General features: G+C 43.0%; 1 protein-coding gene across 1 annotated transcript in view; it reads left to right on the top strand.

Moving 5' to 3' along the window:
- The window catches only part of SPINK2 (serine peptidase inhibitor Kazal type 2), a 59,859-nt gene that overhangs the window by 26,449 nt on the left and 13,701 nt on the right, over positions 1–19,709 (top strand). Inside the window, exon 3 of the mRNA XM_040362226.1 lies at positions 16,046–16,155. Within this exon, the coding sequence (XP_040218160.1) occupies positions 16,046–16,155 (110 nt within the window). The remainder of the gene's footprint in view (positions 1–16,045; positions 16,156–19,709) is intronic.

Genomic DNA, 19,709 nt, shown 5'->3' with positions numbered 1-19,709 from the left:
AGTCTCACTGCCCAGGGTCCATCTGGGAACCCTTCTTTGCATTTTATCCTTTTGGGGAATATTTGTTGAGGACTGCCTGGCTGGTCCTGGGTACAGCACAGGCTGGCAGTAAATTAAGCCACTGGCTGTGGCTTAGGAGTTGAGGTTGACGTCTTTTTTAAGAGTACATTGCTCTTTTGCCATTGTAACGATCACTGGGAAGAAGAAGTGGTCTTTCCCTTGCAATTACACATGCAGAGAACAGAACCAGTGTAGGAAGTCAGACATCCTGCAAAATTCTGTAACCAGCATGGAAGGATATGGTAAGTTGCCCAGGATAGTTGACGGCTCAGCAGATGGATGGTGGGGGCAGCATGTCAGAACCTCCATAGAGGGCCTGCAGAACAGGGGATAAATCTGCTTTTTCCCAGTCATTGGTGAGTAAGAAGCACTAGCCCCCCTCCTCTGTTTACCCAGAAGAGTCTGAAATGAAGTCTTCCCAGGCAGTGGGCAAAGTTTCTGCGTTGTCAGCTCTCATTAAAATGGTTGGGGATACCACTTAAATGTACATGGCATCTGACACCCCAAACTTTATAAGATGCATTTCTCTAAGGTTTTTCCCTAATAAATGTTTTAGATTATTTCATCTATAAACAGTGGAAGTGACTGACTTGGCCATTTCTTTTGTCACTGTGCTCTTTGGTGCATTTCCCCTTTAAGAAGGAGTTTACTAAAAAGTGGTGGATCCTCCAGTTTCATGATTAAACAAGACCCATGTTTTTTTCTCTGGTGTAGAATACCCCTTTTTAAAAAAAATTCTACAGATAGAAAGGCAGAACCTGACACTAGATGTATGTACATGGCTAAGGGACTTTGACATACAAAAAGGTGTGTAAATATTTAAAAATTAACCTTTACTTACACTTTAAAGCGGATCTCCCATGCCAAAATGTTTTTTTTTTGGGGGGGGGGGGTAGTTAAACAATTATTGTCAAGGCTTACATAAACTCACGTTTCTCGTTTAAAAGGTCCGTCCATATCTGATGCTGTCTGTAATAATAAATTATATTATCCCTCGTCAGCCGTTGCCATCTTCACTGTGGGCATTATGAATCCCACCAGCAGAGACTTCTTGGATGCGGTGATGCTGTAATCCCAGCATCCACCGCTCGATCGTGCGCATGCGCACTCACATCCGGGACCAGCGGCGTCAGCGTCGCAGTATCTGTCCTGTAATGGACATTTTTGTAAAGCCCGCCCTCCTGCCTTTGTTTACATCGCGCGTCACTTCCTGCTCCACGAAATTGCGTGATGTTTAGTATAACAGGGCAGAATACGATAACAATGGAGCTATGACACAAGCTCCCGGAAGACACTGCGCGGGACAGGAAACACAAAAAAACCCGACAGAAACCCGAGGGCTGCAGACCGGAAGCCCATCTAGTTTAACTGGTACAGTAAATCATTTTTTATTGAAAATATCGGTTTAAGCATTGTTGATCAGCAGTATTATTTTTGAGGTTATGTTTAAGTTGTAAAGAACCGTTGATGTGCAAGAAATATAGTAAGCTCCTTACTTTCTTTTTGACATGACAACACAGCTCTGAATCCCTCAGAACATAGTGTCAGTCCTGCCTGTGTCTTTTCTGATGGATTACAAAAAACACAGGCCTCTTTCTTATCTCCATGACCCCCACCTTGTGCACAGGCAAAGAGCACAGGAAGTTATGAACCCTTAAGATTTCTGGTAAAATCAACAGGTATTTTTGCAACAGATATAACAAAAAACTTTCAGTTACATTTAGCAGACCAAAAAGCAGCAAATAAGAACTTCATTGTTAGGGTTTACATACTGTTTAAAGTGTATTTTCACTTTTGTAGCCAAACTGGGCTATCACCTACTTTATATTTGTAACATGTTCTCACATAGCATAACCTAAAAAAAAAAAAAAAAAAAAATGGGAGCATGAATTTTCCTTGGGCTTTTCTGAAATTTCCAAAACTCTTCTCTGCTATACAGTGTTTAAGTATATGTGAACCCTTACCTTTTAAAATAACCTATTCAGTTTTAAATATAAATTAATGTTTGTGTGTTCACACTATATTACAGCTGGGAACCATGAGGCAAGTCTCTTTGGCATCTGGTTACCCAGCTATTGGTACCCAGTGCAATCTCAGGAACACTACACAGTAGAGGAGGGCACTTTTCTCTAAGCTCACAGTCCAGGACACTGCTGGAGACAAGGAATAGCCAATATCTGAGACCCTATGAGAGCAGTTTCAGATCAAGCAACCTTGGCAATTATATCCCAAAAGCACACAATCACCAGGAATCAATCCGAGGAATGGGAGGATTCATTTCTAAATATCATTCTCATTTTTTGCTGAGGAAAACGGTCGTGTGTATTTTTTCGTAGAGAAAACTGTCATGGAACTCGACGAGAAAAAAAAGAGTTCTCTTTTTCCTCGTCGGGAGTCTCAATTTCCTCGTCGTGTTTCTCGTCTGGCTGGTTTTACGATGAGAAACACGTTCGTGTGTATGCTTAGAAACCCACACATGCTCAGAATAAAGTATGAGACGGGAGCGCACCTTTGGTAAAAGTAGTGTTCGTAATGGAGATACCACATTCGTCACACTGTAACAGACTGAAAAGTGCGAATCGTCTCTCACCGAACTTTTACTTAACACGCAGTAACATGAGATTGGCAAAAGCAGCCCCAAGGGTGGCGCCAGTGGAATCGAACTTCCCCTTTATAGTTGCGTTGTACGTGTTGTACGTCACCGCGTTTGAGAACGACGAGATTTTGTCTTGACAGTGTGTATGCAAAGAAAGCTTGTCAAGATTCTCGACAAGCCTGACAAGATACTTGATGAGGAAAACAATGATTCATTTACGAGTTCCTTGGTCGTGTGTGCGAGGCCTCACTGCCCATATGTCTCAAGTAAAACAAAGATTGTTTGAAATCTAGCCAAATCTTCCAAGTCCTATTACATTTTAATTCCAGATCATTTTGTAAATAAATTAATTCTTCCATTAGCCTAGTTCTAGCCACTTCCTTAAACCAGTCATTTATTGTCTGTATTTTCAAAGCTTTAATCCCAAGGCAATGGAAATCATTCTCTGCATTTAACAAAAATTGAGTAATAGCTGCTCTATTATTTTTCCTTGAGTCACCTATTGCCAAGGTTCTTACCTGACTTCAACTTTGCAAGTCTTCTTGATTAAGTGCAGTACTTCCTTCCAGTAGGGCTGGATCAGAGTGCACTGCCACCATATATGGGCATAGGTTCCCATGCCCCCACATTCCCTCCAACACAGAGGTGAAGCCTCAGGGTTGATTTTATGCAATTTTAATGGGACGTAATACCATTTGAGTAACAATTTATAATTAATGTATTTTGTCCTTGTGTCTATTGAAGTGGAATGTATATAATCAATAACCTTGCATTTCAATATTTCTAGTAAAGGCAAGTTCAATTCCATTTCCCATATCTCCAAAAGACACACAGACCCAGAATTTGTGGGGTCAATCAACATCTTATATATACTTGATATCCCATGTCTATTTATTCCCCCTTGGTCCAGAAGTCTTTCCCATGGGCTAAGTTTGCTAATCAAGCAAATGGGGTTTGGGAGGGAGTCCACAAAGTGTTGGAGTTGTCTGTATCTCCAAACATCCCATGGTGATTATCCATCTTTCTCGTAGTTCTAATAACAAACAAAGGTAATTTCCTTTATGAACATCTTTTAGTCTCAAACAATCTGATAAGTCCATTTCAAATACAACTTATTTTCTTTTGTCTGCAAAATCGTATACCTTATGTTCTTGTCCCGCCACCTCTATACTTTAAATTTCTTGATTTGTTCTTATAGTTGCTAAAAGAGTTTCTAAAGAAAATACAAAAAGTAAAGGGGAGACCCCTGACGTGTGCCATTATAAAGCAGAAAAGGTTCTGACAGAGTCCCATTTATCTGGATTTGGGCTGTAGGACTAGCGTACAATGCCTCTATCCACCTAAACATATGTGGGCCTATGCCAAAATTATGCAGTGTCAACAGCACATAAAAAACCCCCCTCAAAATTAAGCTTTATAACCACTTTTAGCATGCCCTTTGATTTGCTCAGTCCTGCAACTATATGACACGGGCTCTGTAGCTCTTTTTTTCCCCTCTCTTCTGGAGAGTTTCACTCCTCCTCTTCATTAGGCTTATTTGCTTGTAGAAAATATGTGGCTGAAAATACAGGGCCAGATCCTCAAAAGAGATACGCAGGCGGATCTGCTGTTCCGCCTGCGTATCCCTGTTTCTATCTTTGGAACTGATCCACAGAATCAGTTTCCAAGAGATAGACATAAGATTCGACATGTGTAAGGGACTTACACTGCCGGATCTTAGGATGCAGTACCGCATCCGCCGCTGGGGGCATTTCGAGTCGAAATGCCGCCTCGGGTATGCAAATTAGCACTTACGGAGATCCACAAAGCTTTTCAGCTTCGTTTTTTCTCCGTAAGTATTAGTTTGCAATCGTAAAATTAGGGCTGCTTTTACAAAGTGTAAAGTTAGTACACCTTGTAAAAGCAGACCCTTCTTTCCAGCGACGCTGTCTTTTTTTTTTTTTTACGCCGCAACTCGTTTTTTTCCCGACGCAACTTTTTTGACCCGGCGCGATTCACGAAGCTCGGCGTAACGTAATTTCGCGCTATGCACGTCGGGAAAATGACGTCACGAGCATGCGCAGTACATCCGGCGAGGGGGAGCGCCTAATTTAAATGGGACTCGCCCCATTTGAATTGGGAACGCCTTACGCCGGCCGGATTTAAGTTACACAGCCGAAAATTTCTAGGTAAGTGCTTTGTGGATCGGGCACTTAGGTAGAAATTTTCAGCCAGTGTAACTTAAATGGGAATATTTAAGTTACGGCGGCTGGCTGTGGATCTGGCCCATAGTTTCTATACTTATACCTCACATTTGTCCACACTGTTGATGGTGTGTCGGCTGACAAAACATTCTCCCTGTACTTGCAGAAGACAATAACATTTTTCTGAGGTGAAAATCTATAAGAGCCCTTTTACACTGACAGCGCTGCCTCATTAGCGCTGCTAGTTTAGTGGTGCTTTACTGTCGTTTTAAAGGCGCTTGTCAGCTGCTTGTGGGGCCCCGCAAAGCACCCCATAGATGCTGCTTGCAGGACTTTTTATTAACATCCTGCAAGTGCAGCGCCCCCAACGTGAAAACACATGGGCTTTTTTTACACTGGGACTGCAGATGAGACATTTTTCAGGCGCTTTACAGGTGCTATTGTTAGCTCTAAAGCGCCTAAAAAAAAAGCCTTGAGTGTGAAAGGGGTCTTAGTAATTTCATCTATGCAAACGCAGCTAAGTAGGTAAAATGTATTTTCTCTATTGTCCATAAAGGGACACAACATTTCCTGTTTGTGAACCCTGGGTTAAACTGCCACCTACAAGAATTGAACCCTAGGTGTAAAAAAATAAACTTAGTTTAGCTTAATGTCCTCTAGGAGGGAGGGCTTTTCAGCCCTGCTGTTTCAAGACTTTGTGAAGATTTTTCCTTTTTCATACAACAGGTGCTGGTGGATTCAGGCCTGATGTTAAATCCTGGAAGGCTCTCCAGTCAGTCCAAGCGCAGGTTTTCTTAATTGCCCTAAATATTTTTTCATCTCACTGCATAAGGGCTCTTTCACACAGAGCGGACCGTTTCCGGGTCCGCTCCGTGTGTCTCCGTCGGCTCAGCGGGGGTCCCCGCTCAGCTGTCGGCGGATAGGGCGGTCCCCGCACACAGTGCAGGGACCGCCCTGTCTCTGCTCCGCTCTGCCCTATGGGGAACCTGATGCAGACGGACCGTCTGTCCGTCTGCATCAGTTCCGCTCCGCCGAACGGAAGAAAAATAGGGTTTCTTCCGTTCGGAAAAGCGGATCCCGACTGACGCGGACGCTAGCGGATGCTCCATCCGCTAACGGACGCGTTCCCATAGGGATTCATTACAAGTCCGTTAACGGACTTGTAATGAGCGGACGAACGGTCCGCTAGTGTGAAAGGACCCTTAGCCCCACAGCAGAATACCTAAATGTGCCTTCTTGCAAGGACGGGGTTCTGCTCCATGTGTGTCATGTTTCACATGCTTTGTGATATGTCTTTAAATGTTATATGAATTATTATGTCCCTGGTTCCTCCCCTTCCTGTATCTCAGCTTATCCTGTATAGTTAGCCCCACCCTTTGTTCATTTCTCCCAATAATGCATCTCAGCACATGTCTGGACTGGTTCACGTTATGATCTTTTGACATATGCGATTGTTCATTTTTGTAAGATCCTCACAGTTTATGGATTAAACTTCACAAGATCTACAAGGTGTCGCCTGGATCGAGTCACTGTCTGTTTATCCAAATAAGATTGGGGTTATCGACATCTCAACACAACTAAGTTACGGAGATCACACTTTCAATGCTTAGATTGGAGAGACAGAACAATGTGTCACTCCAGAGGTCTCCGGTCTGCGGATTCACTGCCGAGCGTTCTCCAAGTCAAGTGTCATGGCAACCACTGTCCCACTCTGCAGCGTGCAGCACATGGGCTACAACAGGGAATATCCTCCCCCGTTTTGGTGCTTGGTGTCACTAAGGCCAGGATTTGCTCCTGGCCTCCACCTTTCTGGCAGGTTTCTACTCTCTTCTTACTAAGGCCCTTTCCACACCCTCTTTTTTCTTTCTATGCAATGGCTCTTTTCTGCACCTAAAAGTTTTGACCAGTACCCTAAGCCAATGCCTATTGGGAGACACAGTGCAGTTACACTCATTGAAGGCTCACAACCTGCCATCTGCAGCAAAAATTGTTAAGCAGTCTGACCACTTGACCATCCCCTAAGTTAGTGGGCCTAGTAAAAGGTCTAGCACTTAACAGTGCTTAGGGGTGGCTAGTTCACTGTATGTATTCGCCCACTGCCCTTTTTTTTTTTTTTGGATGCTGGCAAACAAATTGCACAATCCTCTCTTGAAATTCATAGTGTGAGGGGGGGGGGGGTGGTGGTGGCCGATCTGGGTCTAAAGCTTAACCTTATTTATACTGTTGATGACGTGCCATTGGACTTAAATGGGTTGTAAAGGTAAAAGTTTTTTTTACCTTAATGCATCCTATGCATCCAAACATCTGACAGCTGGCACCCCCCCCCCGAGCCCCCGTTTTACTTACCTCACCGTTCGAAAGTCCCGGGCGCGTGCTTGTCATCTTGTTCGGTTCCCAGCCTGGCCGTTGATTGGCTAGGCTGGGCGGATTGATAGCAGCGCAGCCATTGGCTCGCGCTGCTGTCAATCACAGCGGATAATGCGGCGCGCCGGGGGGCGCTTTCCACCATGCGAGGGAACTCGCATGAACGTGGAAAGCTTTTGCGAGGAGGAGCCGAGACAGCCGCCGAGGGACCCCAGAAGACAGGATTCGGGGCCACTCTGTGCAAAACGAACTGCACAGCGGTGGTAAGTATAACATGTTTGTTATTTAAAAAAAAATAATAATCTGCCTTTAGTGTTCCTTTATGGAATTCTCACCCTTATGTGTGACAATTATGAAACCTGGATTGCCCAAACACGCCTTAACACAAATTCTTTGTCTTTGCAACTCAGTGTGAAAAAGGAGTTCTGGAGTTATAGTTGGCCATGGGGGCATAACGAAATGACTTGAAAAAACTATACTCTCAGGACTTTAGAGGATTGGCATTTGCTTCCTTTTAATTTTCCACATCATGTGCCAACTCACTATCCTAGCTGGGTTGTTCTCCAAGACCCACATAACAGAATTACGATGTCCACACAATGTACTGATGAGAGCCAAATAGCCCAACTGCTTTATGTAACTTGAAATTACTAATTCTATTAATTTATGCTGTATCCATGCCAATATAGCAGTGGTTCTTTGTGCGAAGTTAGCCTTAGGGATATAAAGGAATTATTTACTTGGCTCTTCTTTTACTCTTTATCTTTTCTTTACTTGCTATACTTCTCATGTTGTAATTGGTTTTGTATTCTCCTTTTTGAGCTTATTTGGGGTTATTTGTACACGGCTTTATGTATTTATTTTGCTCCTTATTTGATAAATGCATGTTGTTTACAGATTTCACTAGCTCAAACTTAATGTGTGTGTATATAAATATATGTATATATGTAGCACTACCCCCGAAGGAGCTGCTGGTTTGTTTTGGGTGGCACGTTACCTCTGTATCTCCGCCGTCTAGGGTACTTGATGAGAGCTGCAATAAAGGGAATGCCCACACGACAGGTGTCTTTCCTGTGCTTTTATTACCCAGCCGGGTAAAAACAATAATAGTAGAAGTGAGTGAAGAGATAGGAGAAAAGGAAATGGCAAATTCAGGTGTAACTTGATAGGGAAACAGTCCTGCTTCCAACGACAACTTTACATCACCACTCTAGCCAGAGTGGGTATAGTGCATCTGGACAAGCCTCTCTCACCAGCCTGGCAGCCAGCGTGTCACTTGAATTTAGGATTAGGTCTCTGCCACAGACCCTCCTAGAGGTGGGAGAAAATTATAATCCGGAATCCTCTTTCAGTAGATTCGGCACCCGGATCTCCTTCAGGTAGTTATGGTCAAATTAGCAACTGAGAGGCGACCAACATCCAGCCTCTCAGAACCAAGGTTGTCCCCCGATGAATGGACAGGCCTCTCCTGGAACACCAGCCTCGTGCTTGGTATCCTGCAGACAGACTCCTCACCGGTTAGCCTCCTCCAATTGGATGGACAGCTCAGGACCACCTTTAGATTGGGGACCCAGTCGATCACTGGATCCGCACAGCAGATCAATTGCTCCGGGCCAACGTGGTCCCAGAACCAGGGACACTGCTACACATGCACAACCCGGCCAGGAGGGCCATTTGCGGGGGTGTCGTGGAATGGCTACCCCAATGGTGGGCGCCACACGAGGAAGAACCTTGAGGAAATGGCGTCTGTCCCCTAAATACCCATCCCCAGTATGCACAGAGAGGTGGCCCAACCCCTAACTGGCTGCTGAGGAGTGACACTCAGACACACTTGACCACACGGACGGGAGTTCCCGGACTAAAGGATAGCACACAGCACAGCCAAGCTAGAGCAGAGACCCCAAATTTAAACAAATTAGTTCAGAGCCAATTATTTCTCTGAACTTCCCCCTAAATTTCAAATAGCACTGGCTCTGAAAGTAGCCAGGCACTATATATATATATATATATATATATATATATATATATATATATACACACATCAGAGCAGTGGCCCATTCCTCTTATTTCCTCTACAACCAAATGCCTTAAGGTTTGATCAAAGACAGAGAGTTTGAGAGGAAGGTGCTTCTGCTGTGCTCTTGCTTTAAAAAAAAAGTCCAAAGTGCTCTGAGAATCCTTTTTCATGTAATAAATGTTTATTTATATATTATATACTTGTCCTGCCCTTTTATTTAGCTAGTCCACAGCATAACACAAATAAAATATTCTGCTCATCCAAGCCAAGCTAAGTTAACCTAAGTTCCTGACTAACAGGGTGCTCCCTAATAGGTTCTACTGGGAAAAGGATGCACTTATACCTTTTTTGTGTTCTGTCAGTAGTTTTCTCCACATCAGACACAAGTCCTGGAACCCCTTAACAAGTGTAGGTGAGAAATCTAGGAGACCCATATGCGATATTCACGACTCTTGCAGTCAGTGCCAAACTCCGGGTACAGTCAGATGTTACTTTAGCAATAGGGTGCCCCCTGCACAGTAAGGTATAAAAGCTTGCTTTTGTCTAGAGTACACATAAACAGCAGTTATGACGGCGTCACAGAACGAGAGCTGCATCGCCACCACCGTCATTTGACGGTGGGCGGGCGGCAACTAATTAATTAATTAGCATGACATTTTTATGTTCAAGTTCATATGCAATTTGTATGAGATTTTAAATCTGAAGGAAAAAAGCTGTAACCTCCAAATACGGAAAAGGCTTTTTCACAGTAAGATCTGTGAAAATGTGGAATAGATTCCTTCAAGAGCTGGTTCTGGCCAGCTCAGTAGATTGTCTTAAAAATGCCAGGATTACTTCCTAAATGCACAAAACATAACTGAATGCTTATATTTATAGGTATTAGCACCAGGTGAAGTTGATCCGGGGAACCTTTAATGGCCTCATGGAGAATTTGGATTTTTTTACCCCAGGTGGAACAAAATGATGCATGCTTTATTGGGGGATGTTTTTCCTTCCTTTGGATCAACTGTGGGTATTGGATTGTGTATATGGATGTTTTTTTATTTGTGTGTGTGTGTGTTTTTCTATTGGTTGAACTAGATGGACTAGTGTTTTTTTTTTTTCAATCAGACTATGGGCCAGATCCACATACATGTAGATCGGCGCAGCGTATCAGAGATACACTATGCCGCCGTACCTTACCTGGCGCATTTTCGAATCCTCAGCGATTTCACGCCGTAAGTTACGGCGGCGTAGTGTATTTCTGGCGGCGGATTTCAAATTTGGCGGGTTGGGGGCGGGTTTAATTTAAATGAAGCGCGTCCCCGCGCCGAATGAAATGTGCATGCGTTGTCCAGAAATTTCCCGCCGTGCTTTGCGTGAAATGACGTTGCAACAACGTCATTTTTTTAACTTAGACGTGAGTTACGTCCATCCCTATTCACGGACGACTTACGCAATAAAAAAAATTCAAATTTCGCCGCGGGAACGACTGCCATACTTAACATGGCAAGTCTAGCTATATGCCGCAAAATACCAGCTTTAACTATACGCCAGAAAAAGCCAACTACAGACGACGTTCGAAAATGCGACGGCCGCGCGTACGTTCGTGGATCGTCGTAAATCGCTAATTTGCATACCCGACACGGAAAACGCCACCCAGCGGACGCGGAAGTATTGCATCTTAGATCCGAAGGCGTACGAAGACGTACACCTGTCGGATCTAACCCAGAAGCCGTCGTATCTTGTTTTGAGGATTGAAAACAAAGATACGACGCAGGAATTTTGAAATTACGCGGCGTATCAATAGATACGCCGGCGTAATTTCTTTGTGGATCGAGCCCTATGTAACTATGTAGTCACTGGGTTTACATTTACCTATATGGAATGTATAGGAATGATAGACTGTAAAATCAATTTTGTCCAGCAGGTGGCATCACGTATCTCTTTTTTTCCCCCAAGTGCGTACAGCTAATGTCAGAAAAATAAATATATATATATATATAATTTTTTTTTTTTAATTTGTTTCATTAAGTCCTAAATTGGTTTAATACTACAAAACTATGTCACTATGCTGTTTGTGTATTTACATATTTATTAAAGAATAATCAATGCATTCCAATCCAAATCAAAAATGTTTTCACTTTTTTGTCATTGAAGAAAAGAAGTAGAGTTTTTAAGAGAAGAAAAGAGAAAGAAAAAGATATAGGTCGAGAAGGGTGAGGGGTTAGGCATTCAAGTAAACCTGCTGCTTTGTCTTGCATAGATTCTCTTTTAGGGACCCATAGACACAACAAGCTGGATAAAAGTACGGGTACGATCAAAGTGCCCTTAGACGGCAGAGTATGATTTGTGAGACTGGTTTCATCAATAGGTTGAGAGAGATGAATTACAGACCCCTCTGACATCAACAATTATGATGGACTGGGCTTTATATCCGTCTGACTATTATTGTTTTAAGCAGCCTTGGTCAGCAGTATACAGTAAAACCTTGGTTTGAGAGTAACTTGGTTTGAGAGTGTTTTGCAAGACAAGCAATATGTTTTAATACATTTTGCCTTGATATACAAGCGATGTCTTGATATAAGAGTAGCATCATGTCACAACTGAGTATAAAAAAGAAGAGAGGAGACTCTAAGTGTAGCAATATGGTTACATTTAATGAATGCGCAACAGTTAGCAACTTCTTGCTATACTTAGAGGCGCCTCTCTTCTCTTTTATACCCTGTAAAAAAAATGCTTTTATATACAAGTGCTTTGGATTACAAGCATGTTTCTGGAACGAATTATGCTCGCAAACCAAGGTGTTACTGTTATTAATAGACTTTTGTCATTGTCCTACAGTAAAAATGACAGCCATCTCATGTCTATAGCTACAGTTAGGCCTCGCACACACGACCGAGGAACTCGTCGTAAATTAAACATCGTTTTCCTCGACGAGTTCCTTGTCAGGCTTGTGGAGAAACTTGACAAGCTTGCTTTGCGTACACACTGTCAAGACCAAATCTCCTCGTTCTCAAACGCGGTGACGTACAACACGTACAATGGCAGGGGAAGTTCGATTCCACTGGCACAACCCTTGGGGCTGCTTTTGCTAATCTCATGTTACTGCGTGTTAAGTAAAAGTTTGGTAAGAGACCATTTGCACTTTTCAGACTGTTACAGAGTGACGAATGTGCGATTTCCATTACAAACGCTACTTTTACCAAAGGTGCGCTCCCGTCTCATACTTTATTCTGAGCATGCACGGGTTTCTTAGCATACACACGAACGTGTTTCTCGTCGAAAACCAGCCTGACGAGAAACACGACAAGGAAATTGAGACTCCCATCGAGGAAAAGGAGAACTTGTTATCTTTTTTTCTTGCCGAGTTCCTCGACAGTTTCCTCGATGAAAAACATACACACGACTGTTTTCCTCGGCAAAAAAGCTCTGCCACCAAGTTTCTTGATGGATTCTGTCGAGGAAAACGGTCGTGTGTACGAGGCCTAACGCAATTTGTCTCAAAATACAGTTCTTTGGCTCCTGGTCTACATACTAATAATGAGGCCAGAAAGCATATCAATACTATGTGGAATTTAGGTGTGAAGAGGTAGCTGTCATCCGGACATCTGCAATGCTGTGACTTCTGATGAATTCTGCGTCTCCCCAGCATGTACTCTATGTGAATATAGATCTCTCTATTGTCACAGGCTAAATTCTCAACTTTCATTTAAGCTTTGAATTAGAATAAACGCTAACTGCTAGCATTCTGCATTTTCCTCACAGTGAACTTTAACACTGATCCTCCACCCAATCCAAATCTGATATCCGCCCCCAGTTTCATATTATTCTAGGCTGACTTGGCATATCCTTAAGACCCCATTCACACCTAGGCGTTTTTACGCCTGTAGCGCTACGCCGCTGCCGCCAGAGGGCTGAAAACAGATGTCCCTCTATGGAGATGGTTCACATCTCCACGCCGAACGCCGGACGCCTGTCGCCTGCCGCGTGAAAAAAGGTCCCGGACCTTTTTTTCAGGCGTCTTCGAGCGTTCGGCTAGGAGATGGCAATCATCTCCATAGAGGGGGTCATCTTGGGGCACATCTAGGCGGACAATACCGGCGTTTTGTCACCGCAAATCGCGGTACAAAACGCCGCTATTTTTACCGCGATTTGCGGCGACAAGACGTCGCGATTTCGTCTGCCTAGATGTGAATGCAGCCTAAGTGGAAAAAGACAGCATATTAGGCTTTGCATGCATAAAAAAATATTATGTTGAACTTTGCCAGCTTCTAATGGTCAAATGTAACAATACTCGTTTAAAGAGTAACTCCACTTTTGTTGAGAAAAAATACATTCCCCCCTGGGTGATATATGTACATCGCAAGGATTATAACAACCTTTGTTGCAGATTGCTACTTTTTGTTATTCAGAAGAAATTGTCTGTTTGTCCGTGTCCTTGTGCGCAGTGAATCTGTATGGGATTGGTTTTACAATTATCAATCAGCTGCTGCACCTGCAGTGCTCTAATTGGCACTTTTTGGGCAGAATTTCACTTTTCTCAATAAATAGAAGCGATTTACAATGCCATTTCTGGCCTATCCATCCTAAAGTGCTTTTCTTTCACCTTATCCACAGGAGGTTTAAAATCTTGTCAGTTTATTTGAATTGTTAAAATGATTTTATGATTCCATCAGTTTCTGTAGATTGTATCTCAGTATTCACTTTCTGTAGGTCATCTCCCAGAAGCCTTCACTTCCTTGTTGCATCACAGATGAGGGTGTGATAGGGCGTGTTCACCACACCTCCCTCATAACATTACCACCTTCCACTCACTTCCTATAAAATCGTATTGTACAATCTCCATTAGATCCACAATCAGCTACTGTCTGATTTGATACAAATTGAATGAATTGTTCAGGTGGGACATCATATTCCATAGTTCTGGTAAATCTAAATGAAATTGTACAGAGATTGTGAGATCAGATTGCATAGTGTATGGCCATCTTGATACAAGTACATAGGAGGGAGTGGAAGGAGACACTCAGATGGCAGACCTCATTTACTTCTTCTAGCAGCAAAAACTCACATTCCTGCATGCCCTACGTGCGACAATCTCCCCAGAGAAGCTCCAGAACTATTTTTGGAGCAGGGCATAGTGCGTTATCGCAGTTTTTGGTGCATTTGCTGCACTTGGGGAGCCAATGACAACACGGTGCACATTTGTAGCATTTCTGAAATGCATGGCAAAGCGCTAATTTTCTATTCGGTTTCCCACACAGATGGGAAGGGAACCTCATTGTTCTTGTGTAAATGCACCCATTTCACTTTCAGACCCCATTCACACCTAGAGTAGTGGGAGCACATGCTTTTTGACTAGTTTTTCGTGTCAATGGTAATAAGAGCCTAGATCTGAGGAAGGGGGTGTGCCCCCGAAACGCTGTACCCTGTGTTCTGTGCAAGTCCATGCACTGTGCTTATGGCCTTTTGGCAGCTGCATTTTGTGAGTACCCACTTTTACACCAAAATGTATTATTAAATTATGTCTGGTAATGCACTCGGTGTGCGCGCCTTCCAGTTCTGTTTTTCAGTGGTAATAATGATGTTACACTGAGTAAGTAGAAACCTACCATGTCATGCTTTAAAATTGCACACGCTCGTAGAATGGAGCCAAACTACGATACTAAAAAATCTACATAGGCAACGCTTTACATTTTTTTTTTTACAGGGTACCAGTTTAGTGTTACAGAGAATAGATTTACATGTGTAGGGCGAATACTGTTTACATATGTGGGCGTTCGCTACATATGCTTTCACCACTGCGTGTCAACACAGGGAGATGGGTTGCTTTCCTTTTTTTTTACTATTATGCCGGCAAAAATTCAAAAAGTACACAAAACATAACACATACAGTACACTGTAATCTTACAGATTACATTACTGTATGAAATAATTTCACATCCCTTTTGTCCCTAGTGCTTTGTCCGGTGCCTTGCATGCAGTTTTATGACTGGAAACTTGTGATTGTCCACAGCAACCAAAAAGTGTCTCTCTACATAAAAAGTAGTTTTAGAGCAGCTAGAAAACAGCAATAGTAAATTAGAACGTAGTGAATCGTGGGGAAATTCATTTTATTATTATTATATTATTATTTTTTATAATTATTTATAACTATTTATTATATTACAATTTATGATTTTGTGTTTCAAACTTTATCATACCTGGATGTCTACTAGACACTTGTTTGGACAGATTTAAGTGTGTTATTATTAAGAATTACAGGCCTACAATATAAAACGCCAAATTTCTATGCAAAACAGGTGTACAGCTTTGAGTCGCAAAAATCTGACATAATCATACTGCCAAGGTGGTTAATATGAAAGGGTTGTACCCCTCCTTCCCATATTGATACCGGTTCTTCCATTTTGCATCAGATGGGTATTTCTTAGGCCCCTTTCACACTTGTGCGACATGACCTGGGACTGTAAAGTCGCATGACAAGTCGTAACCCAGGATTTCCAATGAGTACCGTTCATATCTGTGCGACCCTGCATTACTTTGGTCCGACTTTAATGTGACTTGAGGCCCATAGATTACACAGGCATTGCTTCAGGTCGCACAAGTGTGAAAGGGACCATATGGAGAAAGGATTTTCTTTATTATCACCTAGGTACAAAGTTCATACTCTTCTATTCAGTGTATCTCACTGTAATGGAACAGATGCAATAGTCACATGAATTAAAGAGCAAACTGGGTTTCTAAGGTAACTCTATGTTATCAGGTCCAAATGCTTTTAAAACATATATGGAAGACAATTTTTCCTTAGTTAAATAATAAAGTTGTGCATTGACATTTGTTTTTCAGCCAAAATGCCATTTGTACGAACTGCCTGGGTGTCCAAGGAACTTTGAGCCTGTTTGTGGAACTGATGGAAATTCCTATTCCAATGAGTGCATGCTGTGTGCCTCCAATAGGTAAAATGCTTGTTTTCATTGTGCATACTGCTTTTAGTGATCCATCTTAAAATACTACATGTGAACCAGTTCACATTTACAGAGATACAGTATATCATTATGCATCTTGGTTCATTTATAAACTTACAAAGCATATTCTTATGGGACCACAGGCATTATGCTAAAACCAAACAAACGTGCATAGAGAAATAAAAACCCAACAAGAATCTCTTTTGAAAATTTATTAAGTATAAGTTCACACAACACATATTGACTCATATATGTCTGGAATTAAATTGGCCACGGCCTGATTCATTGGTTTTGAAAATATTAAATAACAAAATGTTGAATAAATCAAACTAACCATGTAGCTTAATCATTTATCAATTCTTTATAACCAACATACCCAGCTCAGCCACTGGAGACTCGAGCTGTACCAGAAGATTTACCAACTTTCCCAACAGGAAAACACCGAAGGTGAATACCACATGAATCAAGGCCGCGACGGGGGGGGGGGGGGGGGGGGAGGGCGGGGAGCTCTTCCGGCTGGGTTACCTGTTGAAAAAGATGGTCACCTGCCTAACAGGCCCAGGCCTATATATAGGCCCTGGATGCTTCCAGCACCTTCTCCTAAAATCACCTGCTCCTGTGAACCAATCCCAGCCCGGCCTGACCCTGCTTCTGGAACCTACTAGACCAGCTGAGAGGCCTGGCTAATTGGTTTTAACCTCCACACTCCCAGCTCACCTGCACTCTCCTGTCCTCACTTGACCTGACAATGACCTCCTTAACCCTTTTAATACTGCCCCTGCCGTGGACCCATAAGGAAAGGAGAGCCTAAACGGCTACTCCCTTTCCTTTCCCATGGGACCACAGGCATTATGCTAAAACCAAACAAACGTGCATAGAGAAATAAAAACCCAACAAGAATCTCTTTTGAAAATGTATTAAGTATAAGTTCACACAACACATATTGACTCATATATGTCTGGAATTAAATTGGCCACGGCCTGATTCATTGGTTTTGAAAATATTAAATAACAAAATGTTGAATAAATCAAACTAACCACGTAGCTTAATCATTTATCAATTCTTTATAACCAACATACCCAGCTCAGCCACTGGAGACTCGAGCTGTACCAGAAGATTTACCAACTTTCCCAACCGACAGAAGGGGGAGGGGTATTACCACCCCTTCTGTCACCACCACCCCAAACCGCGGCCTCCTCTATGCACGTTTGAAAATTCATGTTGAGGATATCTAGGCCTATGTCGGACAGGTGTACCCCGTCCGACCTGTATAGACCCAGCGTACCTCCCTCCAACTCTAAGTGCCTATATGACCGACCCAAACTAGGGGACAAAAATTTCTCCATCGCCCTGTTTAAACGTTTACGGACTTTCTCCAATGGTTTAAAAATAACGGAGTCTGACCAACACAAACGAGGGATTATCTCCGAAAATATCAGACATGAAGCAGGGGATGCCTGATTCAGAAAATTAAAATCGTCTTTCATCATGTTAATTAAATCAAGCGTTCTTAATTTACCCACATCGTTGCCCCCTAGGTGCACAATCAAAATATCCGGGGGGGAAAATAAAGTATACAACCTGCTCAGTTCAAAAATTAAATCTCCCCAGAGCATTCCTCTGCGGCCAAACCAATGAATGCTGAATGCTGAGGGGTCCAAGCCCAGATTCTCTGAGTATGTTCTACTCGCTGCTCTCTTCCGAGCCCAAAAGACAAAGGAGTGACCTAAGATCCACACGGATCGGTGACCACCTAGAATAAATTAACATGTTAGAGCAGGACGGATATATGACTTAAAGGCATTCGATCTCCATCTACCAATCCTCCTTATAGCACTTTCCTCAAGACCGATCCTGGCGGCCTCAGTGGCAGCCCCGATCCGAAATGAGTGAGAAGTCACCCTAGCATCGGAAACCTGACTATGAAAAGCGCATTTCTTCAGGACCATTGAAAATTGGTAAATGGATACAGGAGACCCGTCCCTATGAATAAATAAACGGTCACCAATCTGCGGGCGGATATGCAAATACTCCCGCAGCCTGATGATCGGGCAAACCTCTGATGACACATATCTATTCAGTGATACCCATCTCCCTTTTCCCAACACATCTGTCTTACTGCGACTTAAAAATAATTTTAACTTATCCCCGCAGAAGGGCACCTCGGATAATAGTATCCCGGAGGCCCTTCCCTTGGACGCTGGGAGTAGCTCAGAAATTCTGAATGCACCAAAAAATGCAATAACAAAAATGGCTTTAAACATAACCGCCTCGAATTCTGAGAAGCAAATTGCAGAGGTAGCTCCACAAATTTTAGCTAACAGGGCAGGGGTCATTGGAGACCTAGTATCCTTCCTGAATGATTCCTTCTTATAACCCTTTAAAACCTGCCGTACCGAAAAGAAGCTAAGGCACGCTGGCATGTTAACAAGGCGTAAAAAGAAGGAAATACCAGATAACGTATTGCTGATGTGCGACCAGGAAAGGTGCTTCCTAATCATGGACTCTAAAAATAACAGGACCAGCTCTTCCGAGTAACTCGCTGTGGAAAGCTGTAATGATGACAGAAAGGCTGACCAAGAGAACCAGGAAGATAGATAGTTCTTCCAAGTTGAAGGAGCCACCGAATTCCTGACGGATTGCCACATTAAATTAGGGCCCATAAATGGGAAGGACAGCTCATCCCTACCGGATCCGCCCCCGGAAGCAATTCGAAAAAACGGTCCATCTGTTGACGAGAGAGAGCGTCGGCAACGTTATTGAGCCTCCCTGGAATGTACTTCGCCTTTAACCAGATGTTCCAACGTAAACAAATAAAAACCAACTGACGCAAAAAGGAAACTACTGGAGGGGATTTTGATGATAGCGTATTTACTGCGAATAGCACGCCCTTATTGTCTGTGGAGACCAGGATTCTTCTATCTGCAAAAAACTTCCCCCATAACTCTAAGGCGACAACTACCGGGAATAATTCCAGTAAGACTATATTCCTAGAAAAACCCAGGGAAACCCATCTATCTGGCCAGATACCCCCACACCACTGCGTACCCCATATTGCCCCAAAGCCAACTGACCCAGCCGCATCGGTTTCCAGAAGAAAGTCGCTGTCGACAATGAAATCCTGTTGCCACACAGATCTACCATTAAATAAATGTAAAAAATTCTTCCAGACAAGCAAATCCTGCTTGATGCCAGCTGATAGCCTGATGTGAGCAGCAGGATTCTTGATTCCTGAAATAGCTGAATACAGGGTTCTAGAAAAAACTCGACCCATAGGGAGAATTCTAGATGCAAAGGCGAGTTGACCCAGAAGGGACTGCATCTCCTTAAGTGTCACCTTACCCCTTCTGAGAAATAGATCAATCGTTTGTGACAACCTGTAGATCTTCTCCTCAGGCAGCCTGCATTCCATGTTGGCGGAATCTATGGTTATGCCTAGGAATTCTATGCTAGTCACTGGCTGGACCGTTTTCTCTTTCGCTAGGGGAACGCCAAAATGCTCACAAACTAACTGAAAATTGGATAGGAGGGCAAGGCAGTCCCCC

This window comes from Rana temporaria, chromosome 1 (genome assembly GCF_905171775.1).
Source record: "Rana temporaria chromosome 1, aRanTem1.1, whole genome shotgun sequence".
Classification (NCBI taxonomy): Eukaryota; Metazoa; Chordata; class Amphibia; order Anura; family Ranidae; genus Rana; species Rana temporaria.
This window is presented reverse-complemented; position numbering and strand designations above follow the sequence as displayed.